Consider the following 27,149-nt stretch of genomic DNA (forward strand, 5'->3'; position numbering starts at 1 on the left):
CTGTGGATATCCACTCTATATCCGTGGACATGTGCATTCATGGATAGCCGTGGACCATGTTTGTGGCTCAAATGCGGATACAAATTTTGTATCCACACAGGGCTCTAACAATGATTAAACTTCAGGCTTATATATGAGCAGTTACAGCACTTTATAGGCAGGCAAAGTCACTTGGCCTCGATGTATGCAATAATCACCTGGAAAATAAGTGTCTTGGAATATTTTCCAGCCACAGAAACACCAAGGATAGAGTAATTATTCAACTGGAGAGAGCACTAGAGCAACAGGAACGGAATCATTTCCTGAATACCAAATACATGTGTTGTTATATATGTTGCATTAATGCCCACAAGGTGCTTGATGCTGTATGTAAACAGAGTTCCTCTCCCATAGGGCTCAGAGAGTGTGCTGAAGCTGTACGTTAAGGTGATCTGAAAATGAGGACTTATAATTATTTGACTGCCCCTTCCACCCTATCATCACATGTTAGGGTCTCAAATCAAACCAGCCAACTACCATCATCATTGTAACTGCCCAACACAGGCCATGCTATAACGTTACAGCTACCTCAGAGACCTTCTGAAGCCAAGAGTGGGCCCATAGCGGTCAGGTAAGTGGTGCTCATGTATATCATGATTTGAGGAAGGTATTGTTGTCCATTACTTTATATCCATAATTGGATACAAGTTAATAGATTCTAGGTGTCCACTTTGAATGCCTGCAGTCTCTAATGCAGCAGTTCAGGCCCATGACTGATTTTTGTTAGTACCCAAAGGTTTCAGGAATAAGGCCATTTCTTTCAATTGGATTATGCCTCATCCCCAGCTACAGAAGGCACAACCATCTGTGACAGAACTATGAACAAGGAAGCTCACGTTCGAATCTTGCCAGATTTAATCAGGTGCTGCTGCTACAAAAACTCACTACCATCTCTTAGCAACATCTCTCATTGTTTCATGAGAGCTACAAAAGCTCGGCCTCAGTCTTTTGGATTGCTTTGTCAAGGTTACACCACTGAATTCAAAGGCCAATGACAACACAAAAATGACCAAAGGCCAACTTTCTTGCTCTATCATGCCGCAGCCAATGCAGCCGTCCAACACCAGAAAGGCTACATCTAACATCAGAATGATGGACAGATGACAAGAGCATCTATCCTAGCTCATTCAGAGAGTCTTTTAGCTTTACTGAATCAACATCAAGTGCATCTTCCCATTTCAGTTAAAGAGGGGAACTGTGATCCTAAAACTCCAGTGGCTAAGGTTTGGTGAACCTTGCGCTTGACACTGGGCGAGAATGCTCAGCATCCTACTGATCAGTGGAACATTCACCTAAATAAGGGCATTCAGCATTAATTGTGACAACATGTATGCTCTTATAACCACCCCCAGACACACACACACACACAGGACCAGACAATGTGTAGAGGCTGAGGAGGGGAAACATGCATCAAGTACTCCTGAGGGAATTCTGTGCCAAAAAATTAAAACATTCTGAGCATAATATTTTAAAATTCTGCATATTTTATTTGTTAAAATAATGCAATATAATCACACTGGTTTTAATTATTTTGGTAATTTATTTAAACGGCAATATAACGGATGAAGAATGGGGGTGGGAAGCATTGAAGGAAATCCCCAACTCCCTCGGTCTGACAGTAATGTACCTGGTACTGACCCTTTACTTTTGGTTATTAGTCAAAAAATATATACGGCCATATGCTCAGTGTTACATCATAGACAACTGAAGAGCAAGCGAGGGCTGGGGACTCAAACTCACAATTTATACTGGCTACTGAGCATCTCCAGGAAGGTCAGTAGCAAACAGTTCATAAAGCACATTTTGACAGGAAATTTTTTCAATCCAAAAATTTAGACCAGTTCTAATCACTAGAGCACAATAAGCATTTATAAGGTCATAATGTCCTTTAAAATAAGACTCCTTTACACCATTCTGGCAATGTAAAGGAGCCTTAACATTTTTACACCTGTTTTATATTCCTGGGGGAATTCACTAAGAACAATGGGAACAATTCATTAAGCAAGCAAGCGGCTACATTCTGCTCTGCCTGAGGGGACAGAGCCTGCCCCACACTATCTCTCTAGAAACATCACAAAAAGCTGCCCCTCCACACACAGCATGCCACAATAGCAAGCGAGAGGGTCAGTGTGTGTCTCTCTCTCACGCATGAATGCCCAGCCTCCCGTCCCAGCAGTGATTTGTCTCTCTACTGGCTACTCCAGGTGCCCAAACTGACCTGCCTACACTGCCGGGGAGGGGCACATGACCGCTCTTGCAGCTTCCTTTTGGTTCCCCATCAGAAGTTATTTTCTGCGGGGAAGCAAAGAAATCTATGGCGGCCATGAATTCTGTGCATGCGCAGTGACAAAATTCCCCCAAGAGTAATCAAAGGAAGGAGAGAGTCACAGACATAAGGAATAAGATTAATAAAGCCAGCTGCTGGAGCAACTATCCGATACAAGCACTGCGTTACTTAAGAAAAATATATACCGCCAAGAATATTCTAGATAAAGCTTTAAGTGAAATTTTTCTTCTCATTTTTGGCTAAAGTATTACAACTGGGGTAGGAATGTTCTTTCCCAAAGGAGTTAGACCTATAAAAGGGCCCTGTGACAAGACAAGCTGTCTCTGGAGAATAAGGAATGGGTCAGTGCTTTTAGACAGCTAGAATTAGTTTTCTCTGTTTATGTTTTGTTAGGGCCCCGAGAGTGAATCTGTGAGCCAAGGAAGAGAAGGCTCCCACTTCCCCAGTGACAGAAGGCTGGGATGGCCTGGTTTTAGGGACAGGAAAGCACCAGGAAGCAGGTTCTGGAAAGTTTTACCCTCTGCTCTGAATGGAAGGAGCTTAGTATGCATGTTCACAGCTAACAGGAAGACGTAAGCCATGAGTCTACTGACCCTTCTGATATCAGAGGGGGAAGGGAAGGCCATTGCCCGGTGGGCACTTTTCATGGCAAAGCATGCTGAGGAAAGGGAGAAGTTTGGGAGCTGTAAAATATAGACAGCTTTCCTCCCCAGGTAGCTGAAGGGAAGACAGCACCAAGAAAGAAGGTGGTGGCTGCTTAGTTAATAATCTGATGAGGCAGAACCAATGGGGAATGCAGGCAGGCTCTGAAGAGGCTCATCCACTTGAACAGCATTTGGACTTCAACTACGCTTGTGTCATGGTTATTCCTGGGATTTTATCACTTTGGGAAACCAGTTATGTTGTCATGGTTGTGATGCTAAGATAAACACCGGGTTCTAAAATCCCCTCCCTCAAACCCCCCTTTCCCTCACTAGGGAACAGGGGCATCCTGATAATCTACTGTGGTCTGTGCTGTAGGCCTTCCTCTACTCAGTCAGAAAGAGGATTTTCAGGTTTGACACAAGGCTTAAGCACACAGGAACCAAGTGCAGGGCTCCAGAGGAATAAACACATATGAACAACAGAATGGGAAAAGAGATTAGAGAAAAATGTAGATGATCAAGGAGTTCCTTTGGCAAAGACTAACCAGAATGACGACTCTTTGGGGATACACTCTTATACCTATTTATCCAACAATGATCTATTGTGACACCTGGGTGTACTGATTAATGTAAACCAGGGGTGCCCAACCGACAGCCCACCAGAGCATTTCACAAGGCCTGCAGCCTGCTTCAACCCAATGTACTAACAGATGATTCGTTAGCCTTCTGTCATCATGTTTACATCATTTTAATTTATACAAGTGTGTAAATAAACACTGTTACACATAGAAACAACCTATCTAAATACATACAAAACAAGCTGAACGTAAAATATATTAAAATATGCAGAATCTGTTTGGCCCACACAAGGTTGTGCTTAGGTGTATGTGGCCCTCCTGTGTAATAAGGTTGGGCACCACTGATGTAAACTATTTCCCCAACTCCCTTTCCCATGTCTTGATGGGACACAGTTCACTCTTCGGCTATGGTGGGCTCCCAGGACCTGTGTCCTGTCGTGGTTTCTAGGCACCCAGAAGGAAAGAATCCTATTTAGTGCATTTCACACTGGCCAGGCACATTCTACATATTCCAGAGATCCCACATACAACATTAATGCCTACAGCCTCAACTAGGGAACCCAGCCTGACCTCAGCCCTGAATACTGGTAAATCCTCCAAGCCTGGCTGACCTATTTTCCTCCTTAAACCAAACCTCCGGGTGTCCTTTCTGAACTCCCTTCCCCTGCAGCTGTTGCATGCCACCCCATATATTTGTCTCCCTCTCTGGCCCTGGCTCTCTCCCCTCCAGCTGGTGGTGAGCTTGCATGCAAGCTTCCCAGTGACCCTGCCCATTAATCACCTCTATACGCACACCCTTCTGCCCACCACGGATTTGCATGGAGTGGAAACTGCAGATTGTTGGGATAGGGATGTGGCCAGAAGAGTGAAAGGGAGTAAAGGTTAGAGAGGTTCCCCTTTGCTCTGTCTCAAAACCTGCTACAGGGTATTAATATTTTAGCTCTATTAATGTTAACTACATTGTTAATATAAAAAGAAAGCCACTGCCTTGGTTACAGATATAAACAGAGTATTTTGAAATCTCATCAATGGGGGGGTTTCCTTTAAACCAGAAGGCATTATTTCACTCCTCCCTATGTCTTTGAGAGAAAGCAAGCATTAGCCATTTTTTTCTTTGAAAGCTAAATATTTATTGCTAGCTTAAGCACAATATCTCCATTGGGAGATGCTGTACCCAACCTCATTGTCCTTTAGTCTAATTCCCCCATAGGACAAAAACAAAATGAAGACAACAGGTATGAACTGAAACAAAGTAAGCCCTTCACCTGCAGACAGTGTGATCCATTTATGGAACTCTGGCAGTAGGAATGTGACTGGCATTAAGACCTTTCTCAGCTCATTTTAAAATCATTAGACTGGGCAGATGCCAAAGCATGCAGCCTGGCCCTCAGTCAACACACTTCAGCTTGCTTTAAGGAGCAATAGCCAGGTCTTCCTCACTCTCTCAGCAAAACAGCTGTCCAAGATGCAGAGATAAGATGGAATATGGGAAGTATCAAAGAACTGATTCCTGAGCCTATGGAATGGAATCAAGATAGCTCCTTGTTCTTCCTCCAAATGGAAAAACAGATTCCATAGACCCTAAACTAAATATCTTTCATGCTTCTTCCTTAAGGATCAGCTGGATCTTAATATATGATCATAAAAGGTGTACTTTGAACTACCTCTGGAAGCAATTCCATTGTCCACTTTAGCCATCAAGTACAGTACCAAAATTTCTTCAAGACATAAGCACTTTCTCACTACTTGAGAGACTCATTCTAAATAAGCACACGAATTTTTCATATCAGATCAAAGCCTTTGCCAAATCTAGTATCTGGCCTCCTGCAGAGGCCCTGCCTCTAGATTAAATCTCAACCCATAATGTGTTGTGAGTTAAATGTGTAATACTGGATCTGAAAGACAGGTAGTTGGGATTCCTCCCTATCCCCTACAGGCTGTTAGCTTACACTGAAACGTAAGATTTAATTTAATTTCCCTGTGCAGAACCAAGTGTTAATAAAATTAGCTCTCCTTTTAAATCCCACCTGCTTCATTTACCTCTGCCTCAAGATGCAGTGAATTCCACATGTGCCTTAAATGTCATTTCTTTTTACTTGTTCAAGGACTCATTTGAATTTAACGTCCTTACTCTGTTTTTCTGCTTTTGCCCCTCTAATTTCCTACTCTTTTTCCAGGCAGTAGAGAATAATGTGGCAAGGACACCAAAAGGCAGCTAGCTATGGGCAAGAAACCACCAGAAGCACTAGCATGGGTGAGTCATCTCATCTGAAGACAGATGGAGAAATGTGCTCTGTTCAGCTAGACTCCTTGTCTGAAGTTTCAGTTGCGATCTGATCTGGGCACGTGTGCTGATGACAGCATGCAGAAATATTTCCCCAGGGGATCTTCCCATAGGACTTAACTCTGACATATTCCCACAGGACTTGCTCTTTAAGAGCGTTATTTGTTAAGACAGTGGGAATTTTTCTGTACATATTATTGACAGAGGGATCTAGATGCAGATCAGGGTGCTAGTATCCGGATTCATTAAACACAGAACATTTTTTAAATAAAAACAACCTGCAGGCCATATACTACATTCAGCCTCAATGAAGAACCACTGCCAGTTACATCACCTTCCCCACTCCTCACCAGATTAAATGTATTCAGGGTGGGACAGCATTATAACAGGAGAGGAAGAAGAGAATAAGTCAAAGTTTGATCATACAGATGTTAAGTTATTGCATTGTAAGAAGGTTTAAAAAATCCTGAGTTTTGATTAGGTTGTCCATCACCACCTGAGCGCCTGCAAGGTTAGTTATCAGAAACAGATCAGATCTCCCAGATCTTCAAATACAAGAACTTCTTAAACCAACAATTCGAGCCTCAAACAATCTTGACATCTTCATCAGCTCCTCCTTTTTAATTGTGCAAATCGTCTTATAACAGAACTGCAAATCATTCCCATAAAAACCCTCATGACTCTGATCTTGGAACATCCATGTCTTCTCCACAAATCTACGTTGCCAACTGTGCCCACATATCTATTCAGGGGACACCATCACAGGGCCTAATAACATCAGCCACACTATCAGAGGCTCGTTCACCTGCACATCCACCAATGTGACATATGCCATCATGTGCCAGCAATGCCCCTCTGCTATGTACATTGGTCAAACTGGACAGTCTCTACATAAAAGAGTAAATGGACATAAATCAGATGTCAAGAATTATAACATTCATAAACCAGCCGGAGAACACTTCAATCTCTCTGGTCACACGATTACAGACATGAAAGTCGCTATTTTACAACAAAAAAAACTTCAAATCCAGACTCCAGCGAGAGACTGCTGAATTGGAATTCATTTGCAAATTGGATTCAATTAACCTAGGCTTGAATAGAGACTGGGAGTGGCTTAGTCATTATACAAGGTAGCCTATTTCCCCTTGTTTTTTTCCTACCCCCCCCCCCCCAGACGTTCTTGTTAAACCCTGGATTTGTGCTGGAAATGGCCCAACTTGATTATCATACACATTGTAAGGAGAGTGATCACTTTAGATAAGCTATTACCAGCAGGAGAGTGGGGTGGGAGGAGGTATTTTTTCATGCTTTGTGTGTATATAATAAGATCTTCTACACTTTCCACAGTATGCATCTGATGAAGTGAGCTGTAGCTCACGAAAGCTTATGCTCAGATAAATTGGTTAGTCTCTAAGGTGCCACAAGAACTCCTTTTCTTTTTGCGAATACAGACTAACACGGCCGTTACTCTGAAATCTACAAACCTGTAAGTTCTCCTGTGTAGCTGCTCTTCTGTCGGCATAATTAAACCACCCCAAATGAATGGCGGTAGCTATGTTGGTGGGAGAGCATCTCCCGCCAACATAGTGCTACCCACACCAGTGCTTTCGTCAGTGAAACTTATGTTGATCAGGGTATGGTTGTTTTTTTTCCCCCCCGCACCCTGACTGACAAAAGCACCAGTATAGACACAGCCTAAGTCAAACCTTTATACACTTTGAGCTCAAGTCTAAGCACTCACTACCTGCTTATTTTTAACCCTTAGATACAAGACATTGGATTTTCTGATTAAAAAACATTGTTAAGGTCATTGGCACCCAACTCTCTGGGATGAGCATGAAAGATACTAAGGGCAGGGGCCATCTTTCCTCAGTGTCTGTACAGAGCCTAGCAAAATGGAGTTCTGATCCATGACAAGGACAGTTCTAGCCACTAAGATAACACAAATAAGTAGTGATAACACTGTTTTCCCATTGGCTTCCTTTGTGACAGGAGGGCACCTCACATTGAAGTGAATTCTATTTCATGTGCTTGCCACCTCATTTCATTCCAAAGAGCTGCCTCTACTTCTGCAGTTGTTCAATTTAAGTTGCAAAAGCGTGAGTTATATGGAAAAAAAAACATGTTTAAACACAGATTTTTAATGTTTAAAACCACTGTGGGAAATAACTTTTAGCCCTTTTCTGCTCTAGCTCACAATATGGGGATTGCATGAATACCTGTTTCCCACGCTCCCTGGTTGCTGTGGGTAACCAGCTGAGACATGTTTTATCCACTCCTCCAAATACCTGAACTGGCAACCACCAAAGTTATTCAAAGCTCTCAGCACTGGGACAATGACTTCTATCAACCCAGGCTCTCAACTTCACCTAAGTGTTACTAATTATACATAGCACAAAGTAGCATAAAACAGTTTGCTAGACCATAGAAAAGGCATTCTGTCTGAGAGGAGATACGCTAAGGGCTGCATTGGGGGCTGTGTTGGTGAGTATCTGAGTGTCTGTTGTGTGGACAGTTTGTCAGTTTGACCGTGTGCTTGATTGTTTGAAAAGTGTGAATTGGGAGTGCTTTGTTCCAGGTGAGTCTTGAGTGGGCCTGACTGTTATAAAAAGCCAGTCAGCTGCGAACCAGCTGAGCCACGAATGGATAGGCTAACAGAAGGAGTTTGCCTGGAGAGAGCCCACTGAGGCTTACATCTTGCAGGCTTCTCTGAGTAGTTACTACAACTCCTGAGGAAGCTCGTAGAAGGAAGGTAATATGGATGGGGAGCGTTCAGCTGTTACCTGCACAGGATGTGCCATGTTTGTCTTTCTTCCACAGGACAGAAGTGACTTTGTCTGTACAGAAGTGCAAGCTGGTCTCCATATTGGAAGAGAAGGTTCAAGGTCTGGAGAAACAAGTATCGACCCTGCGTTGCATAGGAGAAACTGAAGATTTCCTAGACAGACTTCAGGATATGCTTCTACGGACACAACATTCTGAAGTTTCAGAGCAGGCTGCACAGTGGGGACAGAAGGACGGTGAAGAAATTTGGCAGCATGTGACCTCCAGAAGAAGAAAGGGGAATGTCCAAGTAAGCAACCGTTTTCAGGTTCTCTCCACAAGTACTACTGCGGAGAGTGCACTAGATGATACATCTGAGGGAAGGGAACAGAAGGAGACTCCGCCAACTGGAAGGCATGAGATGCACTGTCCTAGGGACGGGGGTTCCACGACCACCGCTCCCAAGAGAAGGAGATGGGTGGTGATGGCTGGGGACTCCCTCCTCAGGGGGACTGAGTCATCTATCTGCCACCCCAACCGGGAAAACCAAGTAGTCTGCTGCTTGCCAGGAGAGACTGCAGAGATTCATCAAGCCCTTGGATCGCTACCCCTTCCTGCTTCTCCACGTGGGCACCAAAGATACTGCCAAGAATGACCTTGAGTGAATCACTGCAGACTAGGTGGCTCTGGGAAGAAAAATAAAGGAGTTTGAGGCGCAAGTGGTGTTCTCGTCCATCCTCCCTGTGGAAGGAAAAGGCCCGGGTAGAGACCGTCAAATCGTGGAAGTCAACGAATGGCTACGCAGGTGGTGTCTGAGAGAAGGCTTTGGATTCTTCGACCAAGGGATGGTGTTCCAAGAAGGAGGACTGGTAGGCAGAGATGGGCTCCACCTAACAGAGAAGGAAGAGCATCTTCGCAAACAGGCTGGCTAACCTAGTGAGGAGGGCTTTAAACTAGGTTCACCTGGGGAAGGAGACCAAAGCCCTGAGGTAAGTGTGGAAGTGGGATACCGGGAGGAAGCACCAACAGGAGAGTGCGAGAGGGGAGGGCTCCTGCCTCACACTGAGAAAGAGGGACAATCAGCAAGTTATCTTAAGTACCTATACACAAATGTAAGAAGCCTGGGAAACAAGCAAAGAGAACTGGAAGTCCTGGCACAGTCAAGGAATTATGAGGTGATTGGAATAACAGAAACTTGGTGAGATAATTCACATGACTGGAACACTGTCATAGATGGATATAAACTGTTCAGGAAGGACAGGCAGGACAGAAAAGGTGAGGGAGTTGCACTGTATGTAAGAGAGCAGTATGACTGCTCAGAGCCCTGGTATGAAACGACAGAAAAACCTGAGAGTCTCTGGATTAAGTTTAGAAGTGTGAACAACAACAGTGATGTCATGGTGGGAGTCTGCTATAGATCACCGGACCAGGGGGATGAGGTGGACAAGGCTTTCTTCCAGCAACTCAAGGAAGTTACTAGATCGCAGGCCCTGGTTCTCATGGGAGACTTCAATCACCCTGATATCTGCTGGGAGAGCAATACAGCAGTGCACAGACAACCCAGGAAGTTTTTGGAAAGTGTAGGGGGCAATTTCCTAGTGCAAGTGCTGGAGGAACCAATTAGGGACAGAGCTCTTCTTGACCTGCTGCTCACAAACTGGGAAGAATTAGTAGGGGAAGCAAAAGTGGATGGGAACCTGGGAAGCAGTGACCATGGAGATGGTAGAGTTCAGGATCCTGACACAACGAAGAAAGGAGAGCAGCAGAATACGGACCCTGGACTTCAGAAAAGCAGACTTTGACAACCTCAGGGAACTGATGAGCAACATCCCCTGGGAGAATAACATGAGGGGGAAAGGAGTCTAGGAGAGCTGGCTATATTTTAAAGAATTCTTATTGAGGTTACAGGGACAAAACATCCCGATGTGCTGAAAGAATAGTAAATATGGCAGGCGACTGGCTTGGCTTAACAGTGAAATCCTTGCTGATCTTAAACACAAAAAAGAAGCTTACAAGAAGTGGAAGATTGGACAAATGACCAGGGAAAAGTATAAAAATATTGCTCGGGCATGCAGGAGTGAAATCAGGAAGGCCAAATCACACCTAGAGTTGCAGCTAGCAAGAGCTGTTAAGAGTAACACGAAGGGTTTCTTCTGGTATGTTAGCAACAAGAAGAAAGTCAAGGAAAGTGTGGTCCCCTTACTGAATGAGGGAGGCAACCTAGTGACAGAGGATGTGGAAAAAGCTAATGTACTCAATGCTTTATTTGCCTCTGTCTTCACGAACAAGGTCAGCTCCCAGACTACTGCACTGGGCAGCACAGCATGGGGAGGAGGTGACCAGCCCTCTGTGGAGAAAGAAGTGGTTTGGGACTATTTAGAAAAGCTGGACGAGCACAAGTCCATGGGGCCGGATGCGCTGCATCCGAAAGTGCTAAAGGAGTTGGCGGATGTGATTGCAGAGCCATTGGCCATTATCTTTGAAAACTCATGGCTATCGGAGGAGGTCCCGGATGACTGGAAAAAGGCTAATGTAGAGCCCATGTTTAAAAAAGGGAAGGAGGAGGATCTGGGGAACTACAGGCCAGTCAGCCTCACCTCAGTCCCTGGAAAAATCATGGAGCAGGTCCTCAAGGAATCAATTCTGAAACACTTAGAGGAGAGGAAAGTGATCAGGAACAGTCAGCATGGATTCACCAAGGGCAAGTCATGCCTGCCTAATCCAACTGCCTTCTATGACGAGATAACTGGCTCTGTGGATGATGGGGAAAGCAGTGGACATGTTATTCCTTCACTTTAGCAAAGCTTTTGACACGGTCTCCCACAGTATTCTTGCCAGCAAGTTAAAGAAGTATGGGCTGGTGAATGGACTATAAGGTGGATAGAAAGCTGGCTAGATCGTCAGGCTCAACGGGTAGTGATCAATGGCTCCATATCTAGTTGGCAGCCGGTATCAAGCGGAGTGCCCCAAGGGTCGGTCCTGTGGCCGGTTTTGTTCAATATCTTCATTAATGATCTGGAGGATGGCATGGATTGCACCCTCAGCAAGTTTGCAGAGGACACGAAACTGGGAGGAGTTGTAGATACGCTGGAAAGTAGGGATAGGATACAGAAGGACCTAGACAAATTAAGAGGATTGCGCCAAAAGAAATCTGATGAGATTCAACAAGGACAAGTGCAGAGTCCTGCACTTAGGACGGAACAATCCCATGCACCACTACAGACTAGGGACCAAACGGCTAGGCAGCAGTTCTGCAGAAAAGGACCTAGGGGTTACATTGGACGAGAAGTTGGATATGAGTCAACAGCGTGCTCTTGTTGTCAAGAAGGCTAACGGCATTTTGGACTGTATAAGTAGGGGCACTGCCAGCAGATGGAGGGATGTGATCGTTCCCTTCTATTCGACATTGGTGAGGCCTCATCTGGAGTAGTGTCTAGTTTTGGGCCCCACACTACAAGAAGGATGTGAAAAAAATGAAAAGCGTCCACCAGAGGGCAACAAAAATGATTAGGGGACTGGAGCACATGACTTATGAGGAGGGCTGAGGGAACTGGGATTGTTTAGTCTGCGGAAGAGAAGAATGAGGGGGAATTTGATAGCTGCCTTCAACTACCTGAAAGGGGGTTCCAAAGAGGATGGATCTAGACTGTTCTCAGCAGTAGCAGATGACAGAACAAGGAGTAATGGTCTCAAGTTGTAGTAGGGGATGTTTAGTTTGGATATTAGGAAAAACTTTTTCTCTAGGAGGGTGGTGAAGCACTGGAATGTGTTACCTAGGGAGGTGGTGGAATCTCCCTCCTTTGAGATTTTTAAGGTCAGGCTTGACAAAGCCCTGGCTGGGATGATTTAGTTGGTGTTGGTCCTGCTTTGAGCAGGGGGTTGGACTAGATGATCTCCTGAGGCCCCTTCCAACCCTGAGATTCTATGATTCAACTTGCCCCAGAGTACAGTTCTCCGGATGGAAGGACAACAAAAAACTCTGCATTTACCAACAGATACAACCTAAAAAGCATTCAGCTAAAGAAGCTAACGATGATAGGAATGGGCAAGCTAAGTATCAAGCTGTGGGGCCCTATAAGGAAGACACTTAGGGTCAGCTTTGGGTAGTTTACTGTACGGAATAAGAATAAGAGCAATCAAAGATCTTTAACATCTCACCTGATGCCAGAGGACGGATCCACTCTTTGCTATTGAGGTCAAGTCTCCAGAGGTCATTGAACGCAGCATTGCAACTGCTCTGGGTGCAGCCACCAAACACATACATTGACTGATTAGCATCATAGTAACATGCACCTAAAAAAGGAGGAGACAAAAACAAAAACAATCAGTTAAAATTATCTCCCCCATATTGTTGATAAAATTAGGGAATTTGCTCACAATAGAGAAAATACATGTTAGAGTCCTTTAAATAAACACTGAGTAGTCTAGAAGTGTCACGGACCAAAGTAAACCTACAGCAACTTTGCTGTAAAATGATTATCCAGTCAACTGGACCTGTTCCTGAAAGTATAAAAAAACCTGTCACCTCAAAGCTCAGTTAGATTATCTGAGAATCGCACATTCAAAATGCTCACTTCTTCTAAGCTAGTCCGTATGATTTGTATTGCTGTCAAACTTTAGTAAGAGACAAGGTGAATGAGGTAATAACTTTAATTGGACCAGGTGAGAGAGACATGCTTTCAAGGTACACAGAACCCTTCTTCAGGTCTGGGAAAGGTACTCAGTGTCACAGCTAAATACAAAGTGGAACAGATTGTTTAGAATAAGTAGTTAACACACATTTCAAAGCCCTCCAGTTATAGGGGGGAAAAGAAGGGAGTGGGGGTTGCTAGTAGGCTACAGATTGTGGTAATAAGCCAGGGGTAGCCAAATTTACTCACCCTCTGAGCTGCATACAACAAAATCTTCAGAAATTTGAGAGCCAGGGTGTGCCTGCCAGGGCTTCAGCCATGCGGGAGCCACCTGACAGGGCTTGGAGCGTCAGCCTCTCTCCAGCTGAAGTCCTGAGTCCCAGCAGGCGTGGCTGAAGTCCAAAGAACCCCTCCACACTGACGGAAATGGGCCACGTCCACCCTAACTGAATTGGTCTCGTTAGCACTGACTCGCCCACTTGGTAAGGCGACTCCCATCTTTTCACGTGCTGTGTATTTATACCTGCCTACTGTATTTTCCACTCCAGGCATCTGATGAAGTGGGTTTTAGCCCATGAAAGCTTATGCCCAAATAAATTTGTTAGTGTCTAAGGTGCCACAAAGACTACAGGTGTACAGCACGTAGCCCAAGTATATGCAGATAGAGGGAGATATTAAGTAACATAATATTTTATATCTACAAAGAACTTTTTGCCCTGAAGAAGCACAGAACACTTCACAAGCAGCCAAAAGGCAGATCACTTTCAGGTGGAGCTAGCAGTAGCTGATGCACAGCAAGCTGCATAAAAGTGACAAGAGGGTAAAAAGGGGAAATCTTGGCTAAGACTGAAGAAAACCCAGATTCTTACACTAAGACATAGATCTATAATGCCTGCATTTACCCATCCAGGTTTTTATCCCATGGTACCATCACTATGGGATGGGAGCACCTTTCACAAGAGTAAACAAGAACATACTGAACAGAAACTATAAATAGGTCCTATCTGCCCTAAAAGAATGACAAAAAGAAAAGGAGTACTTGTGGCACCTTAGAGACTAACCAATTTATTTGAGCATAAGCTTTCGTGAGCTACAGCTCACTTGATCCTGCCAGGGTTTGAACATGGGGCTACAGAAATTCCGGATATACGATCTCTGAAGTTCAGACTACTAAACTATCCTGACTAGTGCAAGAGGCCAACATGATACCGATGAACTTCCTTATTTGAGTATTTCTCCTCAAAGTCTTGGGTTCTCTTGTTATCTCTTACTATAATGACCACTTTCCCTCTTATGTTCGTGAGTCCTGTACGGTTACTTCATCTTCAGTCCTGTATAGTTCAGTGTGGCAAGGATACCCTTTTTCATGTCTCTCATCTAACCCAGCGTCAGCAACAGGGACATGAATGACAGACAGCTAGCTGGCACAGGATCACCCAGACACGACAAAGGTCAGGAAGAGGCAGGCTGGGGAAAGCAACTGGAAGAATTAGCTAAACTTTAATAAGCTTCCTTGACTGAGGCTGAGCATTTGCTGTTTGTAACTTGAGCTTGCAAACTGGTGAAAGGAAAGAGCGGGGAGAGAGATTTTAAATTCACAACAGCTATTCCAGATGATCAGGTAACAAACTGCAAGACTGTTTCCAGTCTGCTTGGTGAGGTTTTTCTTCTCTGGGATGCAGACTTCACTAATTATCCGTGCCTTTGTCTCCTAAAAATAAGTCTACTGTAATACACTCAACATGGGGCTATACCAAAAGACTGAATCTCACTCTGAACAATTCTGACAACTGCAATCAAGCTGTCAGTCTCCTGGTCTGAAAGGGAGGGATGTCCTCCATGAATGGTCCTCCACCCAGGAATTCAATTAATCCTTGATCTGAAATAGCTCCAAAATTTTAACCTTCATGGCATGCTGCAAAGTTCATTTATTTTCTCAGAGCTTTGGCAAGAGGCACGTAGCATGGCTGGAGGTGAGGAAGAAGTTTATTTCCTGATATTTAATTTATATTGCTGTTGAGGGCCTGGCTAGACAGATTATTGCATTTGATTGTGTGTTTTTAATATTGTACAAGTACTTGGAGTTCTGCAATAGGCATAATCTAAATTGCTGATAAATTGGAGAAGGTTCAGAGAAGAGCCACGAGAATTATTAAAGGATTAGTAAACATGCCACACCCCCTGGCTTGAAGTGGTTTCCATCATATACTGGGTTTACAGTTTGGTTCAATGGCTCTGAGCACCCGAACTATACAAATTGTTCCAGCACCCCTGAAAGATACCTTGTATTGATAGACTCAAGGAGCGCCATCTGTTTAGCTTAACAATCAGAAGATTAAGGGGTGACTTGATTACAGTCTATATGTATCTACATTGGGAACAAATATTTAACGAAGGGGTCTTCAATCTAGCAGTGAAAGGCATAACACGATCCCATGGCCAAAAGTTGAAGTTAGATAATTCAGACTGGAAACAAGGTGTAAATTTTTAACAGTGAGGGTAATTACCTATTGATACAACTTACCAAGGGTCATGGTGGATTCTCCATCATTAGCAATTTTTAACTCAAGACTGGATGTTTTTTTAAGAGATCTGCTCTAGGACTTCATTTGGGGATGTTCTATGGCCTATGTTATACAGGTGGTCGGACTAGATGATCACAATGGTCCCTTCTGGCCCTGGAATCTTTGACTCTGTTCTCTGCTGAAACAGCCCACGAAGATGGGCTGTAATGTCAGTAAAGACTTGGAGTGCCCACCTGCTGTTCCAAAGCTTGATTACATTTTGGACACACCACTTCAAAAAGCAAAACCACCCCTCTCCAAAACAGATGGCACCGAGAACTGGCACTTAAGTCTCAATGAGGATTCACGGATTGAATACATATCAGTACGGATACTTCCAACCATTAAGAAAATCCAAAGTTCTACAGAACTGCATTGAACAAAGTGATAGCAATGCTAATACTAAAGCAAGATATAACCCTCCCCCCCACCCCAAAAAAAAAAAAATGTCTGTACAGCAAGAGTGAAGTGTTCTAAGCTTTGGGAAAACTAAAGGGCGTCAGCTGGGGTTTGCAAAGAGCACTGATAGTTGTCCTTGCAAGGGACAGGGATAGGACAGGAGAAGAACAGATGAGAATGTCAAAGTTCAGCCAATGGTGTAGACCAGCATGTGGTTAATGATCTAACACAGAAGTGAAGGAGTAGCTCTGATTATGCAAACAAAACCACAGCAACAGATGCGGAAGTTCAAGACCAAGCACCATCATAAATAACCTACAAGACAAGTGAAGCAAAGCTACATGAGTAACAGCAGATAGGAGGGTGGTAATCCCACCAGGAAGGGACGAAGGCTGGAAAGGAAAGGAAATTCGAGGTTGTCAGAGTGCACTGGAGCTGCACCTTTTACAATATTAGAGCTCTGTTTTTGCAGCTTTGATGAACCCTGATATTTGCTGTCCTTTGACGTAAAACTCAAGGAGGACACAATGTATTTGGAAACTGCGCCAGCCCTTCCCTTCCTCTAAATCACAAGTTATGGAATTAACCAACATCTTGGTGGAGGTAACTGGAGTCAAAATATCCGTAACAGAAAACAAAGGGAAATGTGGAATATCAGGAGCAAGTGGAGTGATGCTCAAACTCTGGTGGCCAGGGGAAATATGTTAGGGTAGGTCGCTGTTACCAAAGGTCACTGTTCACAGGATTTATTCTGAACTCAAAGTCAGTTTATTCAGTACTAGTAAAAGGTCCCTGGATTTTACTGATCAAATGCCCCTGCCATAGTTCTTTAACGCAGTAATATATTCATAGTGTCAATGACCCTTTTTTAAACACAGCCCACCCATAGGCACACCAGTCATATTCATCCCAAAGAGAGCCACTAGGTCTGAATGAATTAGATGTAATAAAACAGTACATTCAACCACTGACAACTCCACTCAGCAGGGGAAGCAATGAAACCCATCTCCTCCTTTCAGAAATGGCTCATTGTCTGACCTGTGACTTGTCATTCAGATCACCTGCTTCCTCTATTCAAAGCCCACAGAAAGGCCAATAGCTCTAATGCCCTTGGCTTTTACAGAAAAGTCCAGTGCATGAGCTGACCACACAGCAGGAACTGGGGATTTGCAGATACAGAGCACGCAAGGACAATGGTCCCAGTCAACATCTTACACAGAGCATGATCATTTGGCATATACATGCTTACAGCGTGTTCAAAGACAGGGAGTATTATCAAATATTTTTTCCTATTTCTCCTACTCAGAATACCATTGCCACATAATGGAAGGGCTTAACATCTACCACACCCACTCAAACCTAAATTACCAATAGCAGAACTAGTATTGGGATAGATTTTAGGGTGGATGATATGGTGCATCATCCTTGCATTATATTGTGTCTGTGTTATTTTCCAAGCTCTGGCAGCTCACCATGATGCTGACTTGCAGCACTGCTTGCTATCGTCCTGGGCCTCTCCCTAAGCAGAGACTGCCAAGTTTTGCAGTGGTTTTGTGATGTAGGCACATGTCTGATAAGGACTAGGCTAACACCACATTTCATTTTCACATAGTGACAATGTATATTCGAACCCCAGTCTCTACAGGTGAAAGGGCAGGGTATTAGTCCACTAGATCTATTTCTAGCCTCCCATATCTTGTGGAATTTAAATCAATAGACGCGAATACAAGTATAACTTCACCTTGTTCATATACAAAGAGATAATGGGAAAATACAAAAGCATTAGAGGCTGCCTGATGGATTCCCTGCCAAACTGCAAACCAATCATTTGCTAATAGTGGCAGGTTAAGAGTTATTGAAACTCTTTCCTCCACCCCAATCCAAACTCTTGGCAACTGCTACTTTCAAGCAGCATCATAATGCAGCCAATTTATTATTTTTTGAAGGGAGGTGGCAGCATTCTTCTCCTCTATTTGGTTTTAAAAACAAGCCAGCCAGACAGGCACCATGACGTCCACACAGTATGTATTTTAATCATAGACCAAAATAATTTAAACTGTGCTTTCCTGCCCCTCTTTAGCAAACCATTTAAAGCTTCTGGAAAAGGAAGGCAGCTCCATTTATGTAAAAATGACAGTACAACTGAAAATTCCAGTTGTACATATTTAAAGGGCCAGCATCAATCTACGAAGTAGGATGGAAAATGTGGTCCATTAGAAGTAGTTGTACTTAGAGCTTTTTGCTGGGCGGATGGCATGAGAATTTGAGAACTAAGGGTAGATTTTTCAAAAGCAACTAAGATTTAGGAGCATAAGTCCCACTGAAAGTCAAGAGGATTTGTGCTCCTAAAATCCACCATCACCACTATCATCATAAATAAAACAAAAACATTGTAAAACACTCCATTATATTTGAATACCTACCCTAGAGAGATGATCAACAGCACTGATTTCAAATTTATCTTATTTTAAACATTTGTGTTTTCTCTAAATTCTGTCTATTACTTCTATGCTATATCACAGCTTCTTATACAGTAGTTTGAGAGAGCCAGCGTAAGATCAGCTGACTATTACAGAGAAGGCTGGATTCAGTACATAAAACCCTTCAGATCAAAGGAAGTGCTCAACTTGTTAACTTTACTAAATACAACAAAGAGCATCAAAACTGAGTATGCGTACAGCAACTACCTTAAAGGTCAGAAATAAAGGAAGTTTATCTGTCTCACCCTAAGAGGAAGGAAAAGAAATGTGCTCTATTTAGATCCAACTTGCGTTTCCCCACCACCTTCCCAATGAAAATATTGTAAATTCTTTGTGAAGTCTCCTTAGTGGACCTGACTGTTGGAGTGTAAGGACAGCCCTTTATATACAACGGCTTCCTCAGTGAAGGGTCCCAAAGCACTATAACAAACTGGTACCGGTTCTCTATACAGATCCCTTCACGCACCCTCAAAGTGCTGCAATTGCTGAGGAGCAATACAGCAGCTATTTAATAGTACACAGACATGGCATTGCAGTTTAGGACAGGAAATGAGTACCACCACCACCACTTTAGGGAAGCAAAACACAGTTACTAGAGTTAGAATTTAGTGAAGTCACCAAGCTAAACCCCTACTCTTATGAAAACCATCCCTGGGTTTTTCATGACCTTAAGTCATCAAAATCAGTTTCCATCTCTCATGAAAGGCTGCCTTCCCAATAGTACACTGAGCTCCTAACACACTGCAGCAGTGGTTCAGTACTGACTCAGAGGAAATAATGCTATCCACTAAATAACCAGCACCACTCCCTCCAACACCTGGGGGTTTCTTAGAGCTCTCTTATCCATGCCTGACCTTGCTTAGCTTAAGAGAGTTGACAGCACCACAGCAATGGGTGGTAAGACTGCAAATTAAGACCACCACTGGCCCTACAATGACTGTTTACACTACCTACATCAAAAGCAGGAATAGATTTAAACTGATATGTCAGTGCCAGTATAGACTATTCCAGACCTCAAGAAACTAAATCCTGCATTCCTCTGCTTTGCCCCCCAACCCCAATGTTTGCAGTGAAAAAATTCCCATGGTTTTACTTTATATATTAAAATTGTATTTGCCTGCTACCTTCAGTCCAAGCTTTCAACCCAACTGAAAGCCAACAGGCAGAAACATATTTAACAATGTTACGTACAAAGAAAAAGACATAGCTGGTCTTGTTCCTATTATAGTAAGCCATCATATGGCTAAAAGCCAATTTGACCACTCTTGAAGCAACCACCACTATGGGTATGTTTTTCTGAGTTTTTCTGTCCCCATGCCCTGGTACAGGTGTCAACATACCATCTGGACTGCTGACAGCTATTCAGAATTTTCCCAATTAAAATAACTTGATTAGCCAGTATTCTGGTAACATGCTTCACTACTGAGAAAAAAGATTCGGGATTTAGACGTCACTGCAGAACTAAATATTCCATTGAAGGATCAATTTTTCTGGCGTAACGTATTCCATTCCTTTGCTGTTTGCCACGACCTTTCGATGTAGCTATGAGGCCGCATCAGTCACTTGTGTTTTACTAGATGAGTCACTGTTCTATTGTAATTGTATATTTTTAGATTGTACTACATTTGTATAATAGGTTCTTATTTATTCTGATCAAGACAAAAACAGTATGACTAAAGATTGCTTGAGTTTTATAATACACTTGGCAAAAATCAGACCTACACAATGCATTTTTTCCCTCCAGGCTTTAATGTAGGAATCTTCAAAAATGTGGAACAATTGATTACATGGAAGTCAAGAACCAAAGGTCTCTTTACCCACACTGAGACATTGTCCAAAAATCTGACTAAGGACAGCACCAAACAACTTAATTCAAACCAGCTTTTCTGAATACAAAGCATCATTTAAAAAACTCTCTGAACTCGCTGAGGGTTAGACTGGTGTGTGGGATGTGAGTTTTAACAGATACTACTGTGACACTTCTCGGGGCACCCAGGGTTGAAAGTCACATTATTACTACCCGCCTCCAACATGAGGGACTCTTGCCTAATCAGCTAGGCACAACCAGCATGTCAGCCACCTACATTCTCCTCTGGGCTACACCAGCCATCTTTGCCTGGCAGGTTGACAACAGATGCACCCCAGTCCCCAGGTCCCTTTCAGGTGTCCCCCTGGGGTATCCAGATCCTGATGACTGAATACACAGAGATCCTCTGCTCCCAAAGGAACAGTGTACCACAGTTTACCACTTCTACCTTAGACCATCACTCCTGTATTATGTACAGCACTTGAGCTCAGTTACAAAACAAAAGAATTTAAGAATAGAGATTCAAATAAAAAGAGAGAGAGAGAGAGAGAGATGGGAACAAATGATTATGTATAAAATGGCACAACCATGCATTCTAAAGCCTAAACTTAACTACCAAGTTATCCTCCTAACAGCTTCTCTCACCCAAAGTTCTCTCCAGCATTTTCAACCAAGCCTGGCTGAGATCCCTTTTCATGAAGCAAACTTGCTATCCGTTTACTTCCTAGGTGAAGGATGCCACAGTGCGCGTCTACATCCCGAAATATACCAGAACAGACCCATCTACAATTTTCAACACTGAAAAAGAGGAAATTTAAGGGATTTTTCACAGCTTATTTTTAGTAAAGAGTCTCAAAATTTTGCTCTGGCAGGGGGTTTTATTAGGTTTGGCGAGTTTCACCCTAAACCTAGAAATCTGTATCCAATTCCCTGGCTGCCCCCTGAGCCTGGCTACTAAAGGCAATTAGTAAAAATAGTGCCAGACGGGTGAGGGAAAGACATAAGAACAATGTGCAAGTCATCTTCAGGTGGTTTACTAGCACTGGTACTTAAACCTGAGGGGTGTAGGTGTGTGCAGGCGCTGTGCATCACTCACTGAATAAATTACTACTTGGGAATATGAAAATGTTATGACTGATGATGCTCAGAATCCTACCACTCACTTTATATTTGTTTACCTTTTTACAATGAAATCCTGCTCCCTCGAGAGCCATCTTCCAGAGGAGCCAGAGCCAGAGATGTATATAGACAAGGACTGAATTTGTATTATTTGTTTGTAATTGCCTCGCACAATACGACTAGAACCTCTAGGAGCTACAGGAATACAAATGAATTGTCATTTGATTTACGTCCCCGCATGAGAACATTTTTCAATTTTGTTACAGAACTTCAGAAGCAGAAAGCAAAGATTCACTCCTAAATTAAGCAGCATCAGTTGAGTCATTGGCTTCTATGAACAGGTCAGATCCATATCAAAATGTGATTGCTTCAGTACCTCTAATCTGCAATCCTGCATGCTTTATATGAAGAAAAATATAGCTTAGCTCCTCCAAATAATGCAGAAATATGTAAACATTATCTAGTACAGAAACCCGCAGATGCCAATCCAGCAGCCATGTATAGGCTCCAATTCATTAGCTCTACCAATGTCACTGCACTCAAGTCATTAGAGTGAAGGTTCTGTCATTTTGACTGCAGAAAGCTAAGAGGGACTGAATATTAAAGAAGAAAATTAGTTAAGTCTAAGGGTGGGGTTTTCAAAAGTTCCCAAATGCCTTAGGAGCACATGTCCCACTGACTTTCAATAGGAGTTGTGCTCCTAAGTCACTCAGTCACTTTTCCTCTTAACTTAACATCAGGGTGTTAACAACAACAAATGGTTTATACATATCTATACTCGTATACTGTTTGTGTTGTCAGAACAGCATATTGCACACATACATTTAACTTTTACCCAATTACAGGGATGTCCACTACTGCTACATCTTGGGTCAAAGTACAAACACCTTGCATTATAAATGCTCTGCAAACATGACAGCAGCTGCTAGGGGTGGAACACGCTAAATTACTGGATGAGCAGAGTTCATATTTCCTTTCTAAATGGGTACTTACTGTGTGAGAAGCGCTGTGTGATTGGGGTTCCAGGATAGGGATACGTGCGACTCTCCCATTGAATATTTCCCTCTTGGACTGCCTTGATAAAGCCATGATAACACTGATGTGCCACACCTAGAAAAGGGAGAAAACAATACTTGAGTATGCTTCTGGCATAAACTTATCGTTACAAGTCTAGGAAGGAGTTGTTCCTCCATGATTAGCATTGCACAATTTCCGGAGGAAAACGAACAACCCATAGTACGCCTAAATTAGGCCTGGGTTAAGTCACTGGTCTTGATGAACAAATAGTCCAACTCAGTATGGCAAATGCTAAGGCTATGGGAGCCACAGAAATACATGACCGTATATCCATTTCTCCTAGAAGCCATGCAGACTTGACTGCTGTTCCTTTTTGCAATACCAGGTCGGAAAAGAAAATGATAAAAGGTTAATAATTACAGTTTAATTAATGGATGTCATAAGGCTAGTAATGGAGGAGCAGCCTGGAAGGTGTAAGAAGGTGGTTAGTGATCAGAAGGTAAGTCCTTGCAGTTTGACAAAAGGACTATAACTGCTCTAGTGCAGGCCCACAGAGGATTCAAGAGGGGAGAGGACAAAACTCAAAGCCAGTGAGTGTGCCCAAAGGTGGTAACTAATAAGTGATCTGCACAATATCTGTTTTTAAGCACTCTCAGCTTCAACAGGTTGATGACAGAATAAACCTTTTGTGCAATCTAATCACGTACACATATTGTCTGTATCAGTTATCCTCTCCTGATCAAAACCTGCAGCTAGCTAGGGTAAATTACCAGCACTGTAAGATTACCATGTTCTAAATGAGTCTGATTCAGAGGCAAGTGCTTAAATTAGAGTCAGAAATAGGTCAGAGGGCTCAACAGCTGAAGACCGTGAGAATTTGGAAGTTTGGGGTCAGTGTGTTAAACGCCTAGACTACAGTTAAGGAGGGTGTCTGCAGAGGAGAAACATGGAAGATATACAGGCTGGTAAGAGACAAATGTATTGATAAAGAAGCAAAGTCTAACAGTGGCAGGCCCAATGAACCTCCCTCAAACCACAATGCAATACCATTTCATCTGCCAGCTGGAGCCAGACGCTGGAGAGACCAGGTGAGAGATGGATGCCAGAGATGTCTGATGTATATAAATACCTTTTTGCGTTAGTGGTGAATAGGAGCTTAGTACACTTTTGGGCATTAGAAAATAGGTGTTTTAAGATAAACAATGCCGGTGTTCTACGCTGCCATGCAAGCCTGTTGTGTCCTAATCACCACATATCATCTGTGCACAACTGCTTCTTTGCCAGATGAGCATCTGCCTGTTTGTTGAAATGAACCTTTGGAGGAGTCACAATACCTTATAAGGTCTCTGAGCATGTTGGCTGCTATTGGCAACATTAAAAATAAATTTACAATTAAACATTCCTATTAGAACATACCATAATTAAAATCTGTTCATTTCTCACATTACTAAGGGGGAGATTTTGCCTCTTTGCCTGTGGCCACAAAGGCCCCCATGCAGAGCAGGACCAGAACCAGAGCTGCAGGTTCTGTATGTGGGGTACGGATTTATGCCGAGGGATTTGGGATGGGGCTCTGGGGATCCACCAGACATTGCCCCCAATGGAAGGAGAAGTGTCTACTGAAGCCACAGGGCTACAGTAGCTGTCACAGAGCATCCTGGCAGATATTCTAAGGCCTGGAAACATTCGCTCCTGCCAGCATTCACAAAACCTCCTGTACCAAGCCACGAAACTTAAGCCAGATACAAGAGGAGAGAATATAGCTCTTAGAGAATCTTAACATTAGCAAACAAATACCAGATTTACCTACCAAGAGAATAGCTCATTGAGAGCTGGATTCTAGTTTCAGTTATGCACCACTGTCATGGAGTCTCTCTATGCCCCAGACTGTAGTCAGTCTCCTGGGAGTGACCCCTTCAGTGTGCCAGGCCTCAAGGACCCACACGGTTCAACAGGGGCAGGCCTTTGGCCTCCAAGACTGGGCTGGCAGCACCAGCATTCCCAGTCTCTCTCCATGGCGCCATGCACCAAATCCAGCCAAGCCAGACTCCTGTTGGAGGCTTGTACTGTGACCTTTCAGGGCACAATGCTCTCAGGGGGTATGTCTACACTGCAATCAGACACCCGCTGAACATTCCCCCCATAAACTCCCCAACTCAGGTCCGATGCATCAGACACCAGCTCCAGCGACTGGGCCCTGTCCCTGAACGGGACCCCTTGGATCACGTTGCTTGGGGCGGACCACCACTGTAGGGAGGAGATAACCAAGTCGGGCATGATGAGGACCTTGTCCATCCTGTCCCTGGCCTGGGAGAACTCCAAGGTCAGCCAGAGCTGGAGGGGCCTCATTTGCAGTCTGGCGTGGCGGACCGCATACGTGCACGCTGATATGTGACCCAAGAGCTGGGGGCACACTCTGGCTGTTGTCACTGGGAACCTTGTGACAGTGTTGATGAGCCCCTTCACGGTCTCGAACCTGTCCGGTGGGAGAAAAGCTGTGGCCGACGAGGCGTCCAGGATAAACTCAATGCATTGAACCGGGACTAACATATGATCCCTCACCTGCGACCAGGAGCTGCCCTTGACCAGCCAATCATCCAGATAGGGAAAAATCTGGACCCCCGGCACCTGAGGTAGGCCGCTACCACTGACATACATTTTGTAAATACCCTGGGGGCAGTGGATAGGCCACACGGAAGAACCGTAAATTGGTAGTGATTCTGCCCCACCACAAAACGGAGGAGGCGTCTGTGCCCCTCGAATATGTGAACGTGGAAGTACGTGTCCTGCAGATCGAAGGCAGCGTACCAGTCCCCGGGATCCAGGTAGGGGATGATGGAAGCCAGGGAGACCATGCGGAACTTGAGCTTCACCATGAACTGGTTCAGATCTCACAGGTCCAGGATAGGCCTGAGCCCCCCTTTGGCCTTCAGAGTAAGGAAATAGCGGGAGTAGAACCCCTTGTCTTTGAACTGGAGCTTTATTGAGGGCGGATCCCTGAGGAGGACTGGCAGGGCGCCCCCAACCGTCCCATCAAAATCGCCTTTTCCCCGCCTGTTTGCCCTTGGCGGACCCGGGTTGTGGGGCCAGCCTCGACGGCCTCTGAGGGAGCCTTTTATAGTCCCATGCCTTCTTATAGGCGGCCTTGTATTTTGGGTGGAGGCCTGAGCGGGAGTCTGCTGCGGCTTAAATTTAAATTTAGCCAGAGCCGGGACATAGAGACCCAGAGTCTGGAGGGTCGTGAGGGAGTTCTTTATACCATGCAGCTTTGTATCCATTTGTTCCGCAAACAGAGCTTTGCCATCAAACAGTAGATCCTGCATGGCGGCCTGCGCCGCACTGTACAGCCCGGACAGCAGGGGCCACGACGCCCTTCTTATGGAAGCCACGTGTCCGCCGCATCCAAAGCCACTTGCAGGATTGCCCTGGCAGCCACTGTACCTTCCTCCACCAGCGCCTTGAACTCCTTCCTATCATGCTCCTTGAGGGAGTCCTCGACCTTGAGAAGGGAGCCCCACAGATTCAATTCATACCAGCCCAGGAGAGCCTGGTGGTTTGCCACTTGTGACTGGGAGCTCAAAGATGAATAAACTTTTCTTCCGAAAGAGTCCAGCCTTCGTGAATCTTTATTTTTCGGGGTAGGGGTTGGCTGGCCCTGCTGTTCCCTGTGGTTGACCGACTCGACCACCAGGGAGTTGGGTGCCGGGTGTGTGTATAAGCACTCATGTCCCTTGGTGGGCACAAAGTACTTGCGTTCCGCCCTCCTGGAGGTGGGGGCCAATGAGGCCGGCATTTGCCACAGAACATTTGAAATTTTTGCCACCCCTTCATGGAGAGACAAGGCTACCCTGCCCAATGCCGAAGAGAACAGCACATTAAACAGGGAGTCCGAGGGCTCCTCCATCGCCTCTGCCTGGAGGTGGAGGCTTGATGTCACCCTTTTTAGGAGTTCCTGATGGGCCCTAAAGTCTTCCTGCGTGACTGAATGTAGCGAGGCCATAATCGCCTCATCCGGGGAGGCCGCGGAGACCAGTGCCGTTCCTTGGGTGTCCGCCGGCACCGGAGGTTCCACCACTTGGTTGGTCTCTGGGTATGGTACCGAAGGTGTACATCCCACCAACTCCTTCCTTGGAGGTCTGGAGATGGAGGCCGATGATGCCTCTGAGGCTCCAGCTACCGAGCGAACCCCCACCGGGGCTGTGTCAGGGGCCATGGTGCCCACTGGTACCACTGGGCCGGTCACGGGGCCCAGAGCCCTGCACTTGCTGCAGCACCAGTGGGCCCGGTTGCTCGGCCTGGCTGGCCTACCCCATAGAAGGACGTCTATGAGTGGAGGCCAGGCTGATGAACGGCCTGCTGCTGTCCTGGGACCAGGAGGAGCAGTGGTGCTAGGAGCAACGCCGACCACGGGACCACGATCTCAACGTGGAGGACTGGTACCATCGATAGCAGCTCCTCTGTGATCAGCTCCAACAGACGGACCCGCGACAGCGAGATGCTGGTGATCGATGCCTTGGCGGAGTCTTGGAGTGGGATT

The 27,149-nt window shown here is 44.6% G+C and overlaps 1 protein-coding gene across 9 annotated transcripts in view; it reads right to left on the bottom strand.

The window, feature by feature from the left end:
• FBXO42 (F-box protein 42) overlaps positions 1-27,149 on the bottom strand; it is a 100,625-nt gene that overhangs the window by 30,956 nt on the left and 42,520 nt on the right. For all 9 annotated transcript variants that reach the window (XM_077837132.1, XM_077837135.1, XM_077837134.1 and 6 more), the window contains 2 exons: positions 22,589-22,705; positions 12,754-12,888 (listed from right to left, as the gene is read on the bottom strand). In XM_077837132.1, the coding sequence (XP_077693258.1) occupies positions 12,754-12,888; positions 22,589-22,705 (252 nt within the window). The remainder of the gene's footprint in view (positions 1-12,753; positions 12,889-22,588; positions 22,706-27,149) is intronic.

This window comes from Eretmochelys imbricata, chromosome 18 (assembly GCF_965152235.1).
Source record: "Eretmochelys imbricata isolate rEreImb1 chromosome 18, rEreImb1.hap1, whole genome shotgun sequence".
Lineage (NCBI taxonomy): Eukaryota > Metazoa > Chordata > Testudines > Cheloniidae > Eretmochelys > Eretmochelys imbricata.